This window comes from Danio rerio, chromosome 4, assembly GCF_052040795.2.
Source record: "Danio rerio strain M-AB ecotype USA chromosome 4, GRCz13ab, whole genome shotgun sequence".
Taxonomy (NCBI): domain Eukaryota; kingdom Metazoa; phylum Chordata; class Actinopteri; order Cypriniformes; family Danionidae; genus Danio; species Danio rerio.
Window position 1 is genome coordinate 43,088,516 of NC_141024.2, and position 22,375 is coordinate 43,110,890.

General features: G+C 37.8%; 3 protein-coding genes, 1 long non-coding RNA gene and 1 other non-coding gene across 8 annotated transcripts in view; 1 reads left to right on the forward strand and 4 right to left on the reverse strand.

Annotated features, from left to right (window-relative positions):
* The window catches only part of LOC101886199 (uncharacterized), an 883,799-nt gene that overhangs the window by 476,837 nt on the left and 384,587 nt on the right, over positions 1-22,375 (reverse strand). The gene's annotated exons all lie outside the window — the stretch shown is intronic.
* LOC148680967 (uncharacterized) overlaps positions 1-22,375 on the reverse strand; it is a 663,035-nt gene that overhangs the window by 205,720 nt on the left and 434,940 nt on the right. The gene's annotated exons all lie outside the window — the stretch shown is intronic.
* LOC148680981 (uncharacterized) lies at positions 1,901-7,079 on the forward strand. 2 transcript variants are annotated; one of them, XM_088650787.1, is made up of 7 exons: positions 1,981-2,189; positions 3,506-3,562; positions 5,098-5,172; positions 5,315-5,713; positions 5,831-6,364; positions 6,468-6,601; positions 6,965-7,079. In XM_088650787.1, the coding sequence occupies exons 5-7, from the start codon at positions 5,919-5,921 to the stop codon at positions 6,976-6,978; spliced, it is 594 nt and encodes a 197-aa protein (XP_088506913.1). In that variant the 5' UTR covers positions 1,981-2,189; positions 3,506-3,562; positions 5,098-5,172; positions 5,315-5,713; positions 5,831-5,918; the 3' UTR covers positions 6,979-7,079. The 2 variants fall into 2 exon arrangements, with proteins under 2 accessions (XP_088506914.1, XP_088506913.1); XM_088650788.1 differs by lacking the exons at positions 5,831-6,364; positions 6,468-6,601; positions 6,965-7,079 and having other exon boundaries at positions 1,901-2,189; positions 5,315-5,819.
* Positions 11,350-11,506, reverse strand: LOC148680982 (U1 spliceosomal RNA). Its single transcript, XR_015944426.1, has one exon. It is a non-coding gene; the product is annotated as a U1 spliceosomal RNA (small nuclear RNA).
* LOC148680983 (NACHT, LRR and PYD domains-containing protein 3-like) overlaps positions 15,649-22,375 on the reverse strand; it is a 48,555-nt gene continuing 41,828 nt past the window's right edge. Inside the window, exons 11-13 of one of the 3 annotated variants that reach the window (XM_088650075.1) lie at positions 19,666-19,712; positions 18,595-19,165; positions 15,649-16,655 (exon numbers count right to left, since the gene is read on the reverse strand). In XM_088650075.1, the coding sequence (XP_088506201.1) occupies positions 18,642-19,165; positions 19,666-19,712 (571 nt within the window). In that variant the 3' untranslated portion in view covers positions 15,649-16,655; positions 18,595-18,641. Of the gene's footprint in view, positions 16,656-17,731; positions 19,166-19,665; positions 19,713-22,375 lie in introns of those variants that run through there. The other 2 variants (XM_088650074.1, XM_088650076.1) reach the window with 2 other exon arrangements.

The following is a 22,375-nucleotide window of genomic DNA, read 5'->3' on the forward strand; positions in this document are numbered from 1 at the left end:
CATTTTTTGTGATTTTTCAAAAAATTTTTTTTTTTTGTGATTTTTCAAAAAATTTTCATATTTTGTGAGTTTTCAAAAAATTTCCATTTTTTGCGATTTTTCAAAAATTTTTTATATTTTGCGATTTTTCAAAAAATTTTCATATTTTGCGATTTTCAAAAAATTTTCATGTTTTGCGATTTTTCAAAAAGATTTTATATTTTGCGATTTTTCAAAAAAATTTCATATTTTGCGATTTTTCAAAAAAATTTCATGTTTTGCGATTTTTCAAAAAATTTTCATATTTTGCGTTTTTTCAAAAAATTTTCATGTTTTGCGATTTTTCAAAAAAATTTCATATTTTGCGATTTTTAAAAAAAAAATCTTTTTTTTGTGATTTTTCAAAAAATTTTCATGTTTTGCGATTTTTCAAAAAAAATTTATATTTTGCGATTTTTCAAAAAATTTTCATAAATTGTGATTTTTCAAAAAAATTTCATATTTTGTGATTTTTCAAAAAAATTTCATATTTTGTGATTTTTCAAAAAATTTTAATTTTTTGCAATTTTTCAAAAAAATTTCATTTTTTGTGATTTTTCAAAAAATGTTTATTTTTTGTGATTTTTCAAAAAATTTTCATATTTTGTGAGTTTTCAAAAAATTTCCATTTTTTGCGATTTTTCAAAAATTTTTTATATTTTGCGATTTTTCAAAAAATTTTCATATTTTGCGATTTTCAAAAAATTTTCATGTTTTGCGATTTTTCAAAAAGATTTTATATTTTGCGATTTTTCAAAAAAAATTCATATTTTGCGATTTTTCAAAAAATTTTCATGTTTTGCGATTTTTCAAAAAATTTTCATATTTTGCGTTTTTTCAAAAAATTTTCATGTTTTGCGATTTTTCAAAAAAATTTCATATTTTGCGATTTTTAAAAAAAAAATCTTTTTTTTGTGATTTTTCAAAAAATTTTCATGTTTTGCGATTTTTCAAAAAAAATTTATATTTTGCGATTTTTCAAAAAATTTTCATAAATTGTGATTTTTCAAAAAAATTTCATATTTTGTGATTTTTCAAAAAAATTTCATATTTTGTGATTTTTCAAAAAATTTTAATTTTTTGCAATTTTTCAAAAAAATTTCATTTTTTGTGATTTTTCAAAAAATGTTTATTTTTTGTGATTTTTCAAAAAATTTTCATATTTTGTGAGTTTTCAAAAAATTTCCATTTTTTGCGATTTTTCAAAAATTTTTTATATTTTGCGATTTTTCAAAAAAATTTCATATTTTGCGATTTTCAAAAAATTTTCATTTTTTGCGATTTTTCCAAAATTGTTCATATTTTGCGATTTTTCAAAAAATTGTCATTTTTTGCGATTTTTCAAAAATTGTTCATATTTTGCGATTTTTCAAAAAATTTTCATTTTTTTGTGATTTTTTGCGATTTCAAAAAATTTTCATGTTTAGCGATTTTTCAAAAAAATTTCATATTTTGTGATTTTTCAAAAAAATTTAATTTTTTGTGATTTTTTGCAATTTTTCAAAAAATTTTCTTTTGTGATTTTTAGTGATTTTTTAAAAACTTCATTTTTTGTGATTTTTTGCGATTTTGTAAAAAAAATTTCATTTTTTTGCGATTTTTCAAAAAAATTTCATTTTTTGCGATTTTTGAAAAAAAAATTCATTTTTTGCGATTTTTTCAAAAAAGTTTCTTTTTTGTGATCGATTTTTTGTTATTTTTTTAAAAAATTAAATTTTTTGTGATTATTCAAAAAAATGAATTTTTTGTGAATTTTCAAAAATTTTATTTTTTTGAATTGTTTATTATTTTTTATTTCTTGTGATTTTTTGTGCTTTTTCAAGATTTTATCATTTTTCATGATTTTTCTTGATCTTTCAAGATTTCATTTTTTGTTATTTTTCGATGTTTTTTCATTTCTCGAGATTTTTCGTGACACTGAAGCGGTTGCAGCAGTACATTCTCAGCAAAGATATAGGCTTTATTTTATTATTTTAACTACTTTATTAAAAATATATATCATGCTGGCAACATTTCATGCAAACTACAACTTGTAACTCACAGAAACACCCAAAGGACAGGCCTCTTCCTGCAGTGGCGGCCAGCTCCAGCTCATCGGGTTCTAGAGGTGACGGTGGATGCGCAGATGATGCGCTACTTGTGAAAAACCCTCAATGCTTTTGAAGCACAAGGTGCACAGCAAATTCATTGGTGTTTAATTTTTAAGTGTTGTGGTAATTCAGAGTGAAGTGTTAAAATTCTAGAGTTATATAAAGTGTCATACACTAAAGTTCCAGCAGATCTTTATGACACACAGACATCAAGAATCAGGATATGAACCTCAACCATGGTTGCTAAAAAGAAAAAAGCTGCACATTTCATGCTGGGTGCCAGCATAGTACAAAGCTCCCAGCATGCATTGCATCATAAATAAATTATGCAGCTTTATGTTGTTACAATCTCTTTCTTTTTATTTATTTTGTGTTGTGTTTGGGAGGTAATATTTCAGTAGTTTTTTTAATTGATTTTTTTTTTTTTGTTTGTCACCATTATTGAGATTCAAAGACTAATTGTTGATGTCTGTGTGTTTTTAAGTGCTGCCATAGATCAAACATTCACATTGTAAATCATGCTTTTAAAGTCATTAATTGTTAAAGCTTCAGTGGTTTCATTTATGTATTTTATTTATTTCACACACATAACTAATGTGACACTGAATTAGAAAACAAGCAGGAGAAGATGGCTTTGATATCATAGTTAATCTCTTCAGACTGACTCTTACATTTTCTTTTGAAATTTCATGCTACATGTAAGAATAGTGTGATTAGCACTAATAATTATAGCATCCAAATAAAAAAAAAACCATTTTATAGCAAGAAGTTGAAGAGCCCTACTAAAGCAGACTCTGTCCTCCATCATGGTGACTTCAAATGAACAACAGAAATTTCATAAAGAGCTTTTGTTCACATGACAGAATTAAAGCCAAAGCTCAGTAATAAGTGAAGCTCCATGATGAGTTGTTTAATGTGATGAGTTGTTTTAAAGATGTTGAAAATAAAAATAAATTTTATTGTGTAATTTGTTTATTTTTTTTTATTCATTATTATTTTATTTAAAGTTTTATTCTCAGTTAATTTCATCTTTGGTTTTGGCTACTGCTGCCAGTATTTTGATATACATTTTTCATATATTTTACACAATAAGAGTTTGCTAATTAACACTCTCTGAGTGGTAATTTTTTTAACACTTTCAAAAGTGTTATTTTAACACTTTTTATAGTGGTTCCCATATAAACACTGAGGGAGTGTTAATTTGAACTCTAAGGTAGTTAAATCTACAATCTAAAATTTGCAGTGTGTATAACCCTTTATTATTGTCTTTAATTGTTTATGTACCATAGCATAATCAATTAAACACAACATCAAAACACTGTGCTGATGAGATTGTCTTCTTGCTGCTTTGACACTGACTTTTGCCTATCTTGTGTTTTTTTTTTGTCCTTCTTTAGCAGTTGAGGACAAAGGCGGTCTGCCGAAGAAACCACTCAGCTCCTCTGAAAGACAAGGTATATCACATAATCAATGTCACTTATTAACATTTATTCATACTGTTGCAGCATGAACTACAGTTGAGGGCGCTCCTGTGAAATATTTATTCAAGGTAATGGAGCAAGGACATTTTCACAGTACTTATGATAGTATATTGTCTTCTGAAGAAAGTTTTATTTGTTTTATTATTTATGTTTTTTTATTGGCTACAGAACAAACAGTGTTAAGCTAGTTAAGCCTTTACTTTCTCAATCTGAATATGGTAACACTTCAGTATAATAGTCCTTTAGTTAATCAATTTACTAACACTAAGTGTCACCAATCTTGTGCCGCATTTATTAATTACAGTTCAACATTAATGCATTATTAAAATCCAAAGTTGTGCTTGTTGACATTACTTAATGCACAGTGCATTAATGAACTAACGTTATTTAACTTAAACATTAAATCGTTAACAAAGATGAATGAATACTGTAATTAATGTATTAAACTTCTAAGTCATGTCAGTAAATGCATTAACTAATATTAACTAATGGACTATTACTCTAAAGTGTTACCTTGAAGGGTGACACTTTACAATAAGTTTGTATTAGTTAATGTCAAAGCATTTATTACCATAAACAAGCAATGAGCAATACACTTAATACAGTATTTGTTCGTGTTACAGTCATCCATGCCAACTCACAGTCCATCAACTAAGCATTAAATATTATTTTAATAAAGCATTAGTACATGTTGAACTATGTGTCACATCCGTCTGTGACCACCTGATGGCGCTGTAGTGCTCTAGGACTTTGTAGGCGCTACAGTGCCCCAGGAAAGAACTACATTTTCACACATTCCACGCGCATACACCGGAACACTTACACTGACCCGTCATCTCATCTGTTCTGTGTTACTGTTGATTATCTGGACTATATATTCTACCATTTCACCTCAGTTTGTCATCGCGTCGTTTGTCTACCTTGCCTGTCTTGTTCCTAGTCCACCAGTAAGTTTGATATTCTTAGTTGTTTGTTCCTGATCGTGTTTTTGTATTTCTGCTTGGTCTAGTTTTTCGAGTTTTGTTTCCTGAGCCTTGTCTCTGTTTTAGTTTCTGATTTTGTGGTTTATTTTGTACTTTGAACGCCTTGTTTTATGTTTTTTTGCACTGTAAATAAATCTGCACTTGAATCCGCAATCTTTTGTTCCTGTTTTGATATTGTTTTGATCACGCCAAACGTGACACTATGATTAAAAATGTTGTACAAGCATTGTTCATAATTAGTTCATGTTAGTAAATACATTATCTAATGAAACCTTATTGTAAAGTGTGACCCAATATTATGTTCTGTCATCATGGTAAAGATAAATTATAAGAAATTAGTTATTAGAACTATTATGTTTAGAAATGTGCCTGAACAAGTCCTCTCTCCATTACACATAAATTGTGAAAAATAAACTCAAATTTAACAGGGGGGCTTATAATTCCGGCTTCAACTGTATGCATTAATAAATAAAATTCATCACACTAAGACACTGTCTTCTGATAATCACAACTGTGCTCATTTAGGAGCCGAAGAAGCAAAGAGAACGTTCCTGTGAAGATCTGTCACAGAAGCCACACTCAGACTCTCCACTGTCTGCTGTAAGTTCATCGTTTGTACATCACAATTAGGTGGTGTATATACTCCTGAATACAGTTTTGTGAGCATAGATGGGGAGACTGTGCAAAAAGTATGATTATGTCAATGAAAAAGGTTTTAACTATTATACTTACTTTGTTGAAGACTCCTGCGTCGACTTCTTTATTGGAGGCTCCTGCATCAGCCTCATCAGTTCCTGGCCAGTCTTCTTCATCGGCTCCTGCATCAGCCTCATCAGTTCCTTGCCAGTCTTCTTCATCAGCTCCTGCATCAGCCTCGTCAGTTTTTGCCTCGGCTTCTTCATCGGCTCCTGCATCAGCCTCGTCAGTTTCTGCCTTGTCTTCTTCATCAGCTCCTGTATCAGCCTCATCAGTTTTTGCCTCGGCTTCTTCATTGGCTCCTGTATCAGCCTCATCAGTTCCTGCCTTGTCTTCTTTATCAGTTCCTGTATCAGCCTCATCAGTTCCTGCCTTGGCTTCTTCTGACGTTCAACCTAGAAGGTCATCTGGTGGGTCAACACACAGTGACCCAGCACATTCTGAGGTAACTGTCAAAGTACTCTGTGGATGTTAAGATAAGAAAAATGTATACTTTAATACTAAAAAAAATCAACTTTAATTGATTTTAACACAGTTTTGTCTCGGTTATTCTAATTACCAGGTGTCATTTGAGGGTTGGCACAAGATGTGGGAGTCTGGACATACTGTGGCTGAAGGAGGATGCTGAAAGGGGACTCTTTCAGAGGGCTATGTCTTATAAAGACAAACATGGAAACAGAAAGTGGAGGAAAGTCCTGAAGGATGACCGGATGTGGTTTCACCCTCCAGAATTTCCTGGAGTGGTGGAAGGAAAAGTCCCCTCAGCAGACTCCTTTTTTCGCAGCTCCGTTTTTTTCTGGAGACCAGTCGGTGTGTGGCGTTACAGTCTTCGGTGCCCAAGGTCTGACTGCCCAGCACGCACCAATCAGAAGGCTTTTCTCTACCGTTGTGGGTATTCATCCACGATAAGACAGATCTGCCACATGTCTAGCTGGTACTCCATGCTGACTGAGGTCCTGGCATGCGACGCCTGTAGAAAGGCTGCAAAGGAGTCAGAAGAGCATACTATAGGTCGTTTCCTGTCATGGGTTCAGTGCATCCTTAACCAGCTCAGTCCAGCTCACAGAGCGGTGTTTCCTGCTGTCTTGACGCTACGGTGAGTCTCTAGCAGAATACAAATCATTGTGAAATTATGCAGAGTCTTAAAAAAAGTTAAGATTCACCATCCTCTAATGATTGTGTTGCTCCTATGATTCTAGACGTGGCGTGGACAAGCAGGTGATCCGTCTGATGAGGGATCGCACTGAGGGAAACACCATGGTGAAAGTTTGGAGACAGGTGCAGGAGAGCCACTGCGAGGACTATCTGCAGAGAAAGGACTTGTACACCACTCGTAAGTCAGAGTTAATTGTTTTCTTAAAGGGATAGTTAACCCAGAAATGAGTAGTTTTAAACCTTTATGAATTTCTCTCTTTTGTTAAACACAAAAGAAGATATTCTGAAGAAAGCCGAAAACCGGTAACCATTGACTTCTATTGTAAAAAAACAAACAAATACTATGGAAGTCAATGGTTACAGGTTTCTGACATTTTTCTAAATATCTTGTTTAGTCTTTAAAAGAAATCCATAATGGTTTGAAATCATTAAAAGGATCAGCAAATGATGACAGAATTATTATTATAATTTTTAAATTCCTATCCTTTTAAGCATTTATTCAAAGATTAAGCAGCAAAGTGTCTGTTTTCTCTGCTTTTAGGGAGTTTGTGCTAGCAGTTCCAGCGACCACCAGCACGGAGAGAGCCGCCATCTGCCAGACTGATGAGAAAGGCATTTCTTATTTCAGAGGCAGATAACATCGAGGACTACCGTACTCAGATTATGTCCACATTTGGCAAAGTCCTGAAGTACGACTCCACCAAGAAGGTAAATTTAACACAATGGAAAATAAGTCAGTTTGTAAACGTATTGCAAAACTTTTTTACTGTTATTCTTTCAGGAAATCCTTTATTAGCGAGATTTTATCCTTAAAATATTAGGGGGTATGCTGGTACGGCTGGACATCTTTCATTGGATTCATCGATTCGATGCAGCTCTACGGACAGATCATCATCCCAAGTATGCCCTGTTCAAGTCTGCCCCCTCTGCTGCCGTCTTTGCCTACAACAAAGACGACATGGCTCTTCTGGTACAGGCGATACGTGCCGGACACCCAACCAACTATGCCTCCCTGACTGACAGCCAGATCATCGAGCTGCGTGTCAGTAAATATGACCTCAGCCATTACGTCAGGAGGATCACAGTTGGTGCACAGGAAACATGTGCGCACGTGCAGTGCGCCATTGATCTCCTGAAAAGAGCCGCAGGGATGTATGAGAACCAGGTGCATCTGTTTAAGGACTCTGCAGCCATCGACCACGTCTGGGAGAACCAGCAGAAGCACCTTGAATGCATCCAGGGTCCACCAGGGAGGAACATGTACACCATCACCAAGTATGTGACCCGTAACGGTGTTCGTCTTGCGCGGTACAGTACGGTGAGAGGAAGCAACAGTCTGGAGGGCTTTCATTCCTTTCTGCCTGACATGATCCTGGGACCCCACTGTGCTGCCGTCCCGTTTCAAGTCTATCTGCTGGCTGGCATCACACGCTGGAACTCTAACAGGGAGTCAGCCAGCGTCCAAGGGCGGAAAGGGAGGAAACATATGGTGTACATGTCTCCTCTGGTCCATCGCCTTAACCAAAGGTGCCAGAAGCTATTTGGGGAGGTGGAGGAGGCAAACTACAGGCCTCCGGTTCCTGCTGGTGATGAGCGCATTGGTCTGGAGTACCTGTTTTCCCAGTCCTCAGAGCCCTTCAGTGCTCCTGATCATTACGCTCAGACTAGAGAGACACTTCAGGCAGATGAGGATGAGGACGAAGATGTTCCTGCTGGGGTGGCAGAGGAAGAGGAAGAGCTGCAGGAGGAAGATGATGATGTGGGCTACTCCTCAGACCGCGAGAGGGACAGCCTGACTCCTCTGAGGAACCGTCTGTGCCTCACCGATCAGGCAGTGGCTGCTGAATTTGACCCCTGTGTGGAGGACGTGTGCGGTCCCAATCATCTGCCTGGGTACCAGCACGTAGAGGATCTGTGTAAAGTCCTTGTTGAGATCGCCCTGGAGGAAGGAAAACTTGCCTTAAATGAGTCGACCAGGCAAAAGGTCATCAGCGCCTGGAACAAGCTTGACCTCCATGACCGCAGCATCCAACAATTCGACAGCCTCTACTCTGCACGCTGGGGCAATGCTCTGTTTGGCCGCACCAGTGGAGATCCGACTGAGGCGTCCCTGGTGCAGAAGCTCAAGTTCAGCAAGCGGTACTCAGCCGCACACTTGGTGGACTCCAGAAAGAACCGGCTGATGTACTGCCTGGTCAAACAGCTGTGGCTTCATCCTGGTGTTGGAGGAAAAGCTAAAGGGTCACCGCTGAAACAGCAGATCACTAAACTGTACCAGCGTGTGCAGCAGAGAGTGACGGTGGACGATGATCAGCTCAGCAAACTCGGGATTCCCATCCTGAAAATAAATTCAAAGTGCGTGAGCGAGTTCATCAGGAGGCAGGAGGCGCTGTCAGCCACAAACGTCACCGACCAGGGTCTGTCTGTCCTCCGTCGTCACCAGAGCGTCTCCAGCACCAGCCAGCCCCCCGCTGAGGAGCTTCCAGAGGAAAGACCCCATACCAGCCGGCCTGCAGTGCAGTATCCCATCACCACTTCTCTGGCCGGCACCCGAAAGTTGAAGCAAAGGCTCCCGCAAATCTTACCTGTCCCTCCCTCTGCTCTTGCTCAACCAGTTCCTGCGCCGGCCCATTCGATGCCCGCAGGACTCCGGCACACACACACTCCGATGACTGCACCTCCCGCTGTTTCCTTGCCGCAGGCATCCACTCCGCTACTGTTACCCTCAAGATCAACAGTCTACAAGAGGAAAAAGGCAGAACTCAGTGGCTCTGGACATCCAACCTCAGTGAAGGTTTACATCTGTGCTCTGTGTGGCCAACCAACTCAAGGCCACAAGAAATACAGAAAGAAGAGCTACTGTGAGAGCTCCAAAGCCTCCACGTCCACAAACCGTGCTGGTCAGACGTTTGACTGTTTTGAAGACTTTAAAAGGGCTGTGGACGTTCTCTTGGGCTCTCAGTCTCAGGCCTCCGAGTCTGTCTAACTGGACCTCTATCCATGTTGCGGTTCATAGTTCTTGACTTGTAACAGTGTTATTGTTGCAAAAATGGATATGTTATAATAACAGTTGGTTGTTTGAAAGTTTACAGTGTTTTACACTAATCTGTTGATTGTTGTAACACTGGTATTGATGCAAAAATGTATGTTATAATAACAGTTGATTTTTTAAAAGTTTACAGGTTTTTACGGTTTGCACTAATTTGTTGACTGTTTTTTACACTAATTGTTGCACAAATGTTCGCAATATTAACAGTTGACTGTTTCAGAGTACACATCGTTTTATACTAATTTGTAGATTGTAACTTATTCTTAATTTACAAAAGTTAAGCTTTTTTTTTTTTTACAGTTTGCACTAATTTGTTGATTGTTGTAGAAACAAATTTTATATTAACATTTGACTGTTTAAGTTTACAGTGTTTTACACTAATTTGTTGATTGTTGTAACACTGTTTTGTTCCAGAAATGTATGTTATATTAACAGTTTATTGTTTTACAGTTTACAGTATTTCTTTAATTGTTTTCTTGTTTTTATTTATTTATGTATGTATGTATGTATTTATTTATGTTTATTAAGTATATATTATCATAATGTTATTTAAAGTACTTTAATATAATTATTTTATTTAATTATTTATTTATTATAAAATTTTAGTAATAAAAAATATATAATTATGTTATTTAAAGTACTTTAATTATTACTTTGTGATAACTAATGTTGCTTTATATACTTTAATTGTTAGCTTTGTTTTTTTTTTAAGAGGATGTATTTATTTATTTTTTTATATCTAAATGCTTGACCTGGCAGTATTTTTTTATGTATACAAATATATCCTTATATCTATAACTGCTATCAGTAATATTAAAACTAATGATTGTAATAGTAATGTGTTTTTTATTATGTACAAAGTATATCTATAGTATACATTTTTATGTCAGGCAGGTCTAACAATATGTTTAGAACTTTTCTTTTGCACTTTTAATAAATTTGGATAATAAAATACAATCTCGTGTTTCTTTTTGTATGTGTTGGAAGGACTTCATTGGTTTTTAAAAATTGACTAAATCTTCTGATTTTGAATTTAATTTAGAATCATTATCTAAGTCTATGACAATAATATGCAGTCCATTTTAATAGTAACCTCTGGTACAGGCGCTCTGAAAAGTCTATTGCTCCTCTGTGTTTTTCCAAGTCCAGCTCTGGAGTCGATGACAGCTTATCCTGTTGCCGTCAGATGGGATGCCAGTGGATTCATCCTTAAACCACACTCCAACATCAAGCTCCACCTGCAACACACAAATACAAAAACTGTACATTATTCAAATATCCTATGCCATTACACTCTCAAAATAGAACTGTTGTAATTTGTTACAAAGTAGTTAGTTACTATAATTAAAATACTTACCCAGTAACAAAGTAAGGGATTATTATTCATTTTATGTAATTGTATTACTGCTATTAGAAATATGATGGTATATCTGTATAATATAATAGAACAGAAGCAAAATGTTTCCATTTTTTGTTATACAAACATATTTAAGAATAATTCTACTAAACATTATGCATTTATAAAAAAGTTTGACCTTTAATTACTACTATTACATATGAATATTTTATTTATAGAACTGATATTACATATATTAATTTATATATTCCATTTGTTGAGGTTTATGGGGATTTTGAGTGAACCATCAAAAGTAATTTAATTTAAAAAACAACTTAAATTTTAATAACAAACTTATTAAATGATCATTTCATGGTTCACTTTCATGCACAGTTAGGGTTGTTTGCTTTAATTTCAAAAGCACCACACCATATGCAACGTGTCCTGACAGTTACTACTATTTGTTTTGATGACATCACCAGGGGGTTGTTCACTCGCAAAAGCAGTTCATTCATGGTTTGCTGAAACTCAATCAACCAATCAGGTGCTGTAATTGCCTACACATCTAAAACGAAATTTGCACGCCGTACAGGTCGATCGCCATTCGCAGGGGTCAGCGTGGCTGGAGTGCAATGGCCAAGCCTCGCCCTGGGTGAACCACCTTCTTGATCATGGTATCTCCCCTGCCAGGTAAGTATGAGTTGCTGGGCGGCGCAAATGGCAGCCGCCGTTTTCTATCGGCCGTACTCCAGGGCGGTGATGTCCAGCCACCGAGCATGGGGAATGGGCCAGCAACCCCTGTCTCCTGACGGCGCTGTACTTGCAGCAGACGTGCCTGTGCCTGCAAACCACTCGCTATTTACTGTGGCAACGCATGAAGAGTTTGAGCTTCCTCCAGATGCTTGCTTTGTGTTTTGTCATCAGTTGGGGCTGCCAACACATGGATTCCACCGGACGCACTCGATCTGGGGATAACAGACCCTCTATGGGGGGAGGGGATCCTCCTGTTCTTTCTTTCTTTTCCTCCATCTGTTTTCTTTCTCTACAGATGCCGTTTTTCTCTGCTTAGTTTCTGATTTGGTCTATTTGGACATGTCGACCTCCTGCTTTGCTGCGGTTCGGACCGCCTTTGCCTAGAGCTCCGTGCTTTGCACTCTTGCCTTGTATGTTTTGTGTCCTGTTTTCTTACGTCAGCCTATCAGCACAGTGCTCAAACGACATAGCTTGAAGAAGACGACGGGATCTACAAACGTTCCGCAAAAGAACTTCACTGACGAAAGCGGAAGCGCTAACGAAACAACCTCCCGCTGCAAGCACCTTACATTCCTGGGACGGGAAACCACCGACGGCTGGCTGCGAAATTGCCTCTGGTTCAGATTGGTTTAGAACCGTCCCTCTGCCCAAAACGCCACAGACGTCTGCAAAAGATTGCAGTTCTTGAAACAAAGTTACCTCTGATCCGAGCCGAAGCGTTCGCTTACTTAATGGCAGATAAAATTATGACCTTTCACACGGTCTGCATTCGTTCCGTCAGTAACAGCGGCAGGCCGGTAAAAATAAAATTCTGACATTCCACAGGGCACACTCGCTTGGCGGACAAAAGCCACCGGGGGCTCTCTTTGCGTGTTCCTTCACCTGGTCAAACCGCTTTGAGGGGGGACCTTTCGAGTAGTTTTCGGCGTCAGAACGGGCTCTTCTAGCGACGGGTGGGCAGGCCTTCCACAGGCGCGCGCGGCTCTACTGGAGCAAAAGAGGCTTGGCAAAGGACGAGGAAGAGAGGGAAGCGCCGCTCCAGCGAGAGGGTGCTCGCTGCAGAGCCATTTGAGGAGAGCTGAGCTCCAGCGAGGGGGAGCATGAGCTGTCGCTCCTCCTCCTGTAAGCTGTTTTAATGCGTACACCAACCCCGCCCCTAACCCTACCCCCAGTGACATCACTCGTAGAAGAAGTGCAAAAAAGGTGGAGCTCAAGCTTTAGCTCCCCCTCGCTGGAGCTCAGCTCTCCTCAAATGGCTCTGCAGCGAGCACCACTTGGCTCCAGCCGGGTCCGACGCTACCGCCTGAACTCTGTCTTGAACAACTGTGCTCAGGGGAGAGCGCGAACGCAGTCCCCCACTACCAGAAATTATGCAGTCGAGATTCCCACATTTGGGGAATTCGCAGACATCTACCCAGGGAACGTGCAATGGTAACTGTAGACTGTAGACTCTCGTCCAACGAGAAGCCGCGATTGTCTACAGTTTGCTTAGACCCTGGGCTAATCGGAGGGATGCATTGTCTAAAGTTTAAAATCAGGGCCAATCAGCGCTGAGGATTTTCCAAAGTTTCTCTTGCTCTGAATGCTCAATTTATCGGGTCAGAAAGTTAATCTGCTGTCGAGATAAATTCGTATGTTAAAGTGATTTTGTGTGGAAAGTTATTTTTATACTGTTATATTGATGCACAGTATGTTTTGTTCAAGACATGTTTGAAATATCTCACTTTTTCAGCAGTATTCGTGAGGCTGCGCCTTCAGAAAGTACACCTGTCGTAGAGATTTCGTGTGGTAAGTTATTTTTATACTGTTATATTGATGCACAGTATGTTCTGGTTACATCACGTTCGAAGTTTTTCACTCTTTGTGCCAAGTACACCCGTCTGCAGCCCGCAGATCGGGGCGGGGCTGAATACGGGGCGGAGCTGAATGTGCAGCCCCGCCCACTAAACATGTCACTCCGCCTACAAGTCTTTCATTGGTTCACGGAAACAGACGTTGATGTAATGTATGCTTTCGATTCCGGTTTTCATCTCTGCATGGTAAGTACACATCTTCCGTCATGTAAATGGTAAAATTATAGTCCAGTACACCTCACGTATTATGTGTCATTTATTTAATTAAAGGCCTTTAAGGAGATATGAAGTTTTAAAGCCTTAAAAAAATGTTTTCTGTGTTAGGGTTGGCGTTTTCCAGGTTGATCGTACAGTTGGTGGTTTTATTCACTTAGAAGAATAATGTAAACTTTAAAGAGTTTTGAGCAAAACAGTCCATCACATGAAGTTTATTAATATCAAAAATAACAAAATATATTTTTCTTTGTGGCATGTTCTCTAATTGATATACTCTGGTAATGTTAATGCTAAATATGTACAATATAAAACTTGATTCTTAACTTACTGATCTATACTACATTCTGTTTGCAGATCATTGGCATTGATATATAGTCATCACTATGATTCCTTAGGAGCATATTCTCTGTTTTATTTTATTTTACCTCAGTTCTTTCTCTCTTTTTGTTTTAATAGATTTGTGCATTTAATAATTTTTATTTTTATTTACACTTCATGTTCTCTTTTTTTTTGTTTACTTTATAACCCATGCATGAAACTTATGCAGAGGGGAATGTGAGGAGGGGGCATGCCTAGTACAAACATATTTAATTATTTAAGTTTAACTTTAATATACTGTATGTTAAGCGACATGTTGATGATTGTTGGTTATTTTGTACAGATGCCGCCTGAGATCCTGCAGTGGATCCTACTGAGAGTTGTCACACAGGATGGTGATGGGACATTTCTGCAACTCTCACTGACATCCAGGACCTTCTGAGCCATTGTCATTCATTCATTCATTCATTTTCTTGTCGGTTTTGTCCCTTTATTAATCCAGAGTCACAACAGCGGAATGGACTGCCAACTTATCCAGCAGGTTTTTACGCAGCGGATGCCCTTCCAGCCGCAACCCATCTCTGGGAAACATCCACACACACATTCACACACACACTCATACACTACAGACAATTTAGCCTACCCAATTCACCTGTACCGCATGCCTTTGGACTGTGGGGGAAACTGGAGCACCTGGAGAAAACCCACGCGAAGGCAGGGAGAACATGCAAACTCCACACAGAAACGCCAACTGAGCCGAGGTTCGAATCAGCGACCCAGCAACGTTCTTGCTGTGAGGTGACAGCACTACCTACTGCGCCACTGCCTCGCCGAGCCATTGTCAGTAATCCAAAATTCAAGAAGCAGGGTGTGTGTGTGTGTGTGTCTGTGTACACATGATAAAGAGTACAGAATATGCCAAGCACTTTTTACTGCAGATTGTTACTTTAATGCTGTGGTGGAATTTCCCTGTAAAAAATATATAATTGTTTTTATGTTTATTAAAGATAATAATCACAAACTGCTGTATCTTAAATTATTATTAATATTTTCTATAAATTGTCAGTCTTCCTTTTGTACGTGTGCATGTGCATACACAGATGTTCTGTAGGTGAGACATCTGACATCTAAAAAACACAGATCTGCCAGATTTTTACTTGAACCGAGAAAGAGGGACTTTCAACTGACTGTATTGCTTTGTGTTGGTTTTTTTACTGAAGATGAAGTTGGTATTTATTTATCAGGATTTGTCAAATAAAAAAATCAGAAGTTTACACGAGTGCTGCACTTATTAATGTCAAATTTATTTTCATTAATTTGTGTCCTGATAGATAAGTAATAAATAAAACTGGCCATTTGTGCCACACTATTAATATAATATTAAGTGTATTGAATATTCTAATTAAATGAAATTGAATAACAATGTTGTACGTGACTCTTAATAACCAAACAAAATCATTATAAAAAATATTTTTAAAGATCTACAGTGCAGAAATGGATCCAGAAGGGTTATTAGAACGTGGTATTAAAGTATTTACCCTGTATTTACAAATATTACAAAAATAAAACCAAGAAGACTGCATTTTAATTCAGTAATATTAGATTATAATATTATTTGTAATTTATTAATTAAATTGTAGAACAGATATTAAAACCACCCACAGTAGGTGGCAGCAGAGCACTGACTTCATTCAAATGGAGAAACTGAACAAAACTTTAATGGATTAGTAAATAATAAATAATGAAATTGATTGCATTCATAGAAAACACACCATGTAATATGAAAAAAAATTAATAAAAAATTTTACTCATGCTGGAACATTTACATATAACAGATCAAATACATGTATATTCATAGCAGCGTCAAAGTAAAAATAAATCCATTATATGATGAAATAATATGATTTAATAAGTAAAAAGGTTACAAACATATACTTCCCTTAATAAATAATAGCTTATCCCTGCTCTTAATAAAACTCAAAGCAGTGCAGTATTGAAAGAGAAACAATTGGACACATGCCCAATATTTTTAATAGTATAATTTTAATATTTTCAATTGTAAATTTTCCAGAGAACTCTCCCATTCAAAGGGAAAAAATTAAACTGAACTAAAAGCACTGCATTTTTATTTATTTATTTTTTCAGACTCCACCTTTATTTGCTGTAAATATGCAATATGCATTTGCATTTTGAAGCAAAATAATAAACCATTAAAATATCAGAACTAAAATCACTGCGTTTCTGAAGTGACACCATTGTGAAAAGAGTCTTTTGAGTCTTTTGTAATATTTTTTAGCAGGAAAAATACCATTATGAAATTCACATAACTGTTAACATAATTAACATATAAAAAACTCATCAAGAATGCCCACTTTTGTGCATTTTTGTGTTAATTAACAATAAAAACAATATTTAAGAAATTGTACATGCATTTCCTGTTTTCTGACACTGGCATTCACGCTATTGCGTTTCCACTAACCAATGAAATTACAGGTGGGCGTGGCTGAATGTGCAGCCCTGCCCCACATTCATCCCCGCCCAACATTCATCCCCGCCCAGATCTGCGGGCTGCAGACAGGGGCTTCTCGGAAGATACCCTGATTCACATGGTCACCATTAGGTAGTCGGTTGTTTCTCTGGATGTCTTCAAGCAAGTTCCTGTTCTTGTTGGTCTTTTGACTAATCATCTGACCCCTTTTGTTCAGATCTTTAATATGAGAAAAAAGCAATGATTATACAAAAGTGTTGCATGGAATTTAACAAGAAGAACCAGTGTAACACCAATCTGCATGATTTACTGATTTATCTGGAGCAGAAACGTAATGAATTGCCCCATAAGCCTTACTGTAGCTGCACAAATAGGTGATAGTGATCAGCAACAGGCTTAGTGATTCAGTAAATCTCCCTATAGACTGACAAAAGTAATACACGGCGCTCTGGCAGATACAGTAAAGGACAGAGAAATCCTGAGGTTTGTAGCTGCTCATTGAAAAGAAAGTAGATACGTATAAAACAACTGAGATAATCGCACCAAGAATGAGAAGCAAACATTGCCTTTTGAAGATATGGAGCCAGAAAAGAGAGGCCTGATTTTGGGGTCTAGTGTGCACTTTTTTTTATTACTGTTATTGATTAGCTCAAGTTATATAGTTTGGTTTTACTCTGATTTGCATGGATCAATCATTCTGTTTTCACCTTTATTAACTTATTCCTCTATAAGTCAAAATATGAACTGAACTTGTAAATAGTGTTCATTTAACATTGAGCGAATGCTAGTTGCTTTACCCATTGAACATTCCAGTGATTATTTATAAAACATTTTACTTACTACAACTTGCCTAGTGCTTGACATGGATAACCCGCTGATTTACTGTGTCATCGCTGCAGTACAAACGGTCCTACATCCTCTTGAGACACTCTGCTGCAGCCAAGGCATTTTATACTGTCTGCACAACGGCTATACAACATGCAATTTAATAAAAGACTTAAAAAAAAAAAACTGTATATGTTCTAGCATGATAAAAGACAACACATTTAATCATATATATGTAATGACTCGTAATGAATGAGAGTGATCAGACATTTACTGAAGCATTATTAATGCACAGTTGTGCTGGTGAACATCAGTTAATGCACTGAGAGTCAACAAGAACTAACAGAGAACAACTTTACTGTCATCAACTAACATGAACAGATCAATAAATACTGGAATTAATGTGTTTTTATTGTTCAGTTCAAGTCAAATCATGAAGAAGAAGAAGATCAGAAGAGCAGAAACAAACGTCACACTTCATTTCTCCTTTATTCATTGAGCTGCTGGATTTCTCTACAGTTGATTCAAGATTTGACAGAGATTCAGACAGGATTCAGACATTTCCATGTTCATCATCACATTCTAATATCAGCAGTGGATTTGACATTGACTTTTATTATTTGTGCTCAAACAACAGAGAAACAATGAAGAAGATCAATCTGTAGACAAGAATGAGCTGATCTGAACACAGCAGCATCCTAGAGGACACTTCATCAACATCAATGATGACACTGATGAAGACTGAGAAACACACAAACACACACATAACAGTGAACACATACACACAAACACAAACACACACACACACACACCTCTCACACACACATACACAAACACACTCTCCCTCTTGCTCTCTCTCTCATACACGCACGCACACACACACACACACACACACACACACACACACGCACATGCACATACAAGCACATACACACACAAACACACTCACTCTCTCTCTTACACACACACACACACAGCTACACACACAGCTACACACACTCTCTCTCACACTCTCAAACACACACATACACAGCTACACACTCTTTATTACACACAAAAACACACACACATGCACATACACACAGACACACAGTCTCACACACACACGCACATACACACATGCACATACAAGCACATACACACGGACACACGTACATACACACACACTCTCTCACACACACACACACACATACTTACAAACATTCAAACACACTCTCTCTCTCTCTCTCTGTCTCAAACAGACACACTCACACACACACACACACACACACACAGTCTGTCTCTCTCTCTCTGTCTCTCTCTCTCTCCCTCGAGCACACACACACATACTCACTGCTGACTGCTCCTGCAGAGGATTCTGGGTAAATCTCTCGTCAGTCTTCAGCTCAGTTTCACTGATGATCCAGAATAAACAGTAAACCCAGGGCAGAGCGGCTCAGTGAATGTGGTCTGGACTGAGTGGATGAGGCTCATTGTGTCTCTATAGATGTTGTAGAAGATCAGAGTTCCTGCACTGTGATCCACAAACACTCCTATTCTCCTGCTGAGCGCCTTCACTGGGAGAACAGTGTGTGTGTTATTGTGACTGAATGAGGGACTGGAGGAAGAGCAGCTCAAACTCCAGGACTGAGCATTATATCCAAACCAACACTCATCACCTGTTCCCTTCCTCCTGATGCTCTTATATAACACTGATATATCCACACCATCTCCACTCCAGTCAATCTCCCAGTAACAGCGTCCACACACACTCTCTCTGCACAACACCTGATGATAATAATCAAATCTGTCTGGATGATCAGGATACGGCTGATTCTCTCTCACACTCTTCACCTCTCTGTTCTCCTCAGACAGAATGATTTGAGTGTTTGCTGTGTTTGGATCCAGAGTGAGGAAACAGACATCTGAACACAAGAACACACACATTTACGACCACAGCTGTGTGTGTGTGTGTGTGTGTGTGTGTGTGTGTGTGTGTGTGTGTGTGTGCGTGTGCGTGTATGTGTGTGACAGAGGGAGTGTGTGTGAGTATGTGTGTGTGCGTGCGTGTGTGTGAGAGAGAGAGAGGGAGTGTTTGTGTGTGTGTGAGAGAGAGAGAGGGAGTGTGCGTGTGTGTGTGTGTGTGTGTGTGTGTGTGTGTGTGTGTGTGTGTGTGTGATTGTGTATGAGTGTGTGTGTGCATGTGTTCACTGCTGTGTGTGTCTGCATGAGTGAGTGCGTGTGTGAGAGAGAGAGAGAGAGAGAGAGAGTGAGTGTGTTTATGTGTGTGTGTGTGAGCGAGGGAGTGTTTGCGTGCTTGTGTGTGTGTGTGTGTGTGTGCATGCATGTGTTCACCGCTCTGTATGTGTGTGTGTGTCTGATTGTGTGAATGTGTGCGTGCGTGTGTGTGTGTGTGTAGTCATACATTTGCGTGGTCCTGCTGTAATCCTCGTCTCTCCTCCATGATCCAGACTGTGAACACACACAGATTCACATTCAGTCAGTACACAAACATAAGCTTATAACACACACACACACACACACACACACACACACACACACACACACACACACACACACACACATAAGACATGTGGAGTGTGTGCTGAATGCTGGATTGTGATTGGCTGATCTCAGTGCATTAATAACTGCAGTAAAACAACATGAGTGTGTGTGGAGCTGTCAAATCAGCTTCTGAATGACACACAGAGCTTTTAGATCAGATGTGGAAACAGAAAACAGAATGGAAACACAGAAACAGACAGATATAAAGACTGAAGGATTCATTCAATGATCAATTGACAAAAGCGCAGCACAACAATAAAGCAGAATTCAGTGTTAAATGACTTAAAATATGATGGAGATCTTCATCTTCTGTCAAATGCCTCTTCATCATCTCCAAACATTGCTAAGTTGGAGTGCAGTGAATCCATACCAATCTGCAGTCCTCCTCGCCCTTTGGAAGCTTCGTCGGTTTGTGTTATGTTTATTGTTCATAATACTTCAGTTATAAAGGATTAGTTTAGGAGTTTTTTGTCATTTGCTTTATTTGAGTTTGTTCAACATGTGATTGTCACTGGACTATATCAGAACCAGCATCACTGTCTGCTGATCACTTTTATTGCCTGATATTTTGTGTTCTTGTTGTGAAGTTTATGTATAAACAAATTTCGAGAGGATCACGTGCTTATGATTGCTAGCAGCTGACCCGCATTATCTAATTCACTATGATTCAATCAGATGACTCCTAAACTACTATAAATACACTGGGGTTTATTCCATTGCTATCTTCATTTTGAAGAGGTAGCTTCACCGTAGCTAGCTCCGTTGAAGAACCTACTCTAAACCAGCATGGACAACCAAAGCAGCTACCAGCTACAATCTACCAGCTACAATCTACCAGCTACCATCTACAATTACCAGCTATAATCTACAAGCTACTAGCTATAATTTACTAGCTACAAGCTACAGCAGCAGCAACAACAGCAGCAACAACAACTACTACTATTACTACTTCAAAACAACTAAAACAATTGCATCAACTACTTCAACAAACATCAAACCTTCCACTTCAACGCATCTGCTGTGTCTTCAACCCTATTCTCCAGCAAATGACAGCCAAAACTCCAAAGCCATTGCAATGAAACTGAACCATTACCTTTTTCCTAGCGGTGCACATGCTATGCACATGAAGGGAAGCTTTGCAAAATAACTTTACCAAACATTTAGACTAACAAATTTATAAATCTTTTGAATAACACGACTAAGGTAAACGATGATTTTTTAACTAAAGATACTTGCCTCTTGCCCGTCCACTGATCCATAACATTTAAAAGCTTGTTTGCTGGAATGTTCAGCAAAGCAACAGCTCAAGTCATAAACAATGGTGAACTTGATCAACAAAATGGCCGCCGGGCTTTTTTCACCTTTGGCACGCTTGACTGCTTTCCTTTAAGCCAATAGCTGTAAGGAGAAGCGTCACCATCCAATGAGCTCTCTGGAGAAGGTCCCGCCCTCTCTCTTGACTCTGTTGCAAGTCTTATGAATGAGTTTGGGCCAGACACGCTTGTGAATGAAGTTAAGATACCAACAAAATGTTATTCATGGATTAAAGTAAAGCCAATTACTAACATTCCATTCACCGTTTTACTAAGTGGTGAAATCGCCCTGGAAGTCTTATAGAGTTCAGAGTTTGATGTTAGCAATTGAAAAAAAAAATAATAATAATAATTAATACACAGAGCACTGAGGTCCAATTACACTAGACCAGTGACTCATTTATTCATACACTAGTGTCTTATGTAAGCTTATAATGGCAAGTCAGTTGGATCTTAAACACAACAAAACAAACTTCCTGATTGGCTGCTATGAATAGGAGGACATTTCTGACAACGGATCTTCGATAAAATTTTATGGGCCAAGGCAAAGAAATCAAACAATCTTACAGACTGGAATTCATATAGAGCTTTACGAAATAAGTGTACAAAGTTAATAAAAAGGGCAAAGTGTGAATATTATCTGTCTATGATAGACAAAAACTTTAAAAATCCTGTACATTTTTGGAAATTAGTTAAGTCTGTTTCAGTACCTAAACCGGCTTCTAATTTCCCAAATTATTTAAAAGTTAATAATACTGAAGTTAAGGGCAGAGAAGCCATTGCAGACAATCTTAATAATTATTTCATATCTGTCGGCTCGATTTCTGATTCTCCCGCCTCATCTGCCCATACTTCAAATACACTTGTTGAGTCTGTTCGAAACAGTTCCTCACATTTGTTCAAGTTTTTGCCTATCACCGTCACACAGGTCCATAAAGCTTTAGAGACTCTAGATATTAAAAAATCACCAGGAATCGATAAAATTGACCCTTATTTCTTACGTCTGGCAGCAGAGTTAGTTGCAGAACCTATAGCCTCTTTATTTAACTTAAGTCTCACTTCTAATGTGATACCTAAAATGTGGAAATCTGCTATGGTTACGCCATTATTAAAAGGGGGAGATCCTGCAGACCCAAATAATTACCGTCCTATTTCCAGATTGTCGGTTTTAGCAAAGGTCTTTGAGTCATTGATAAATGACCAACTAAAACAATATTTTGTCAATTAATAATATACTTCAGGATCACCAGTCAGGAT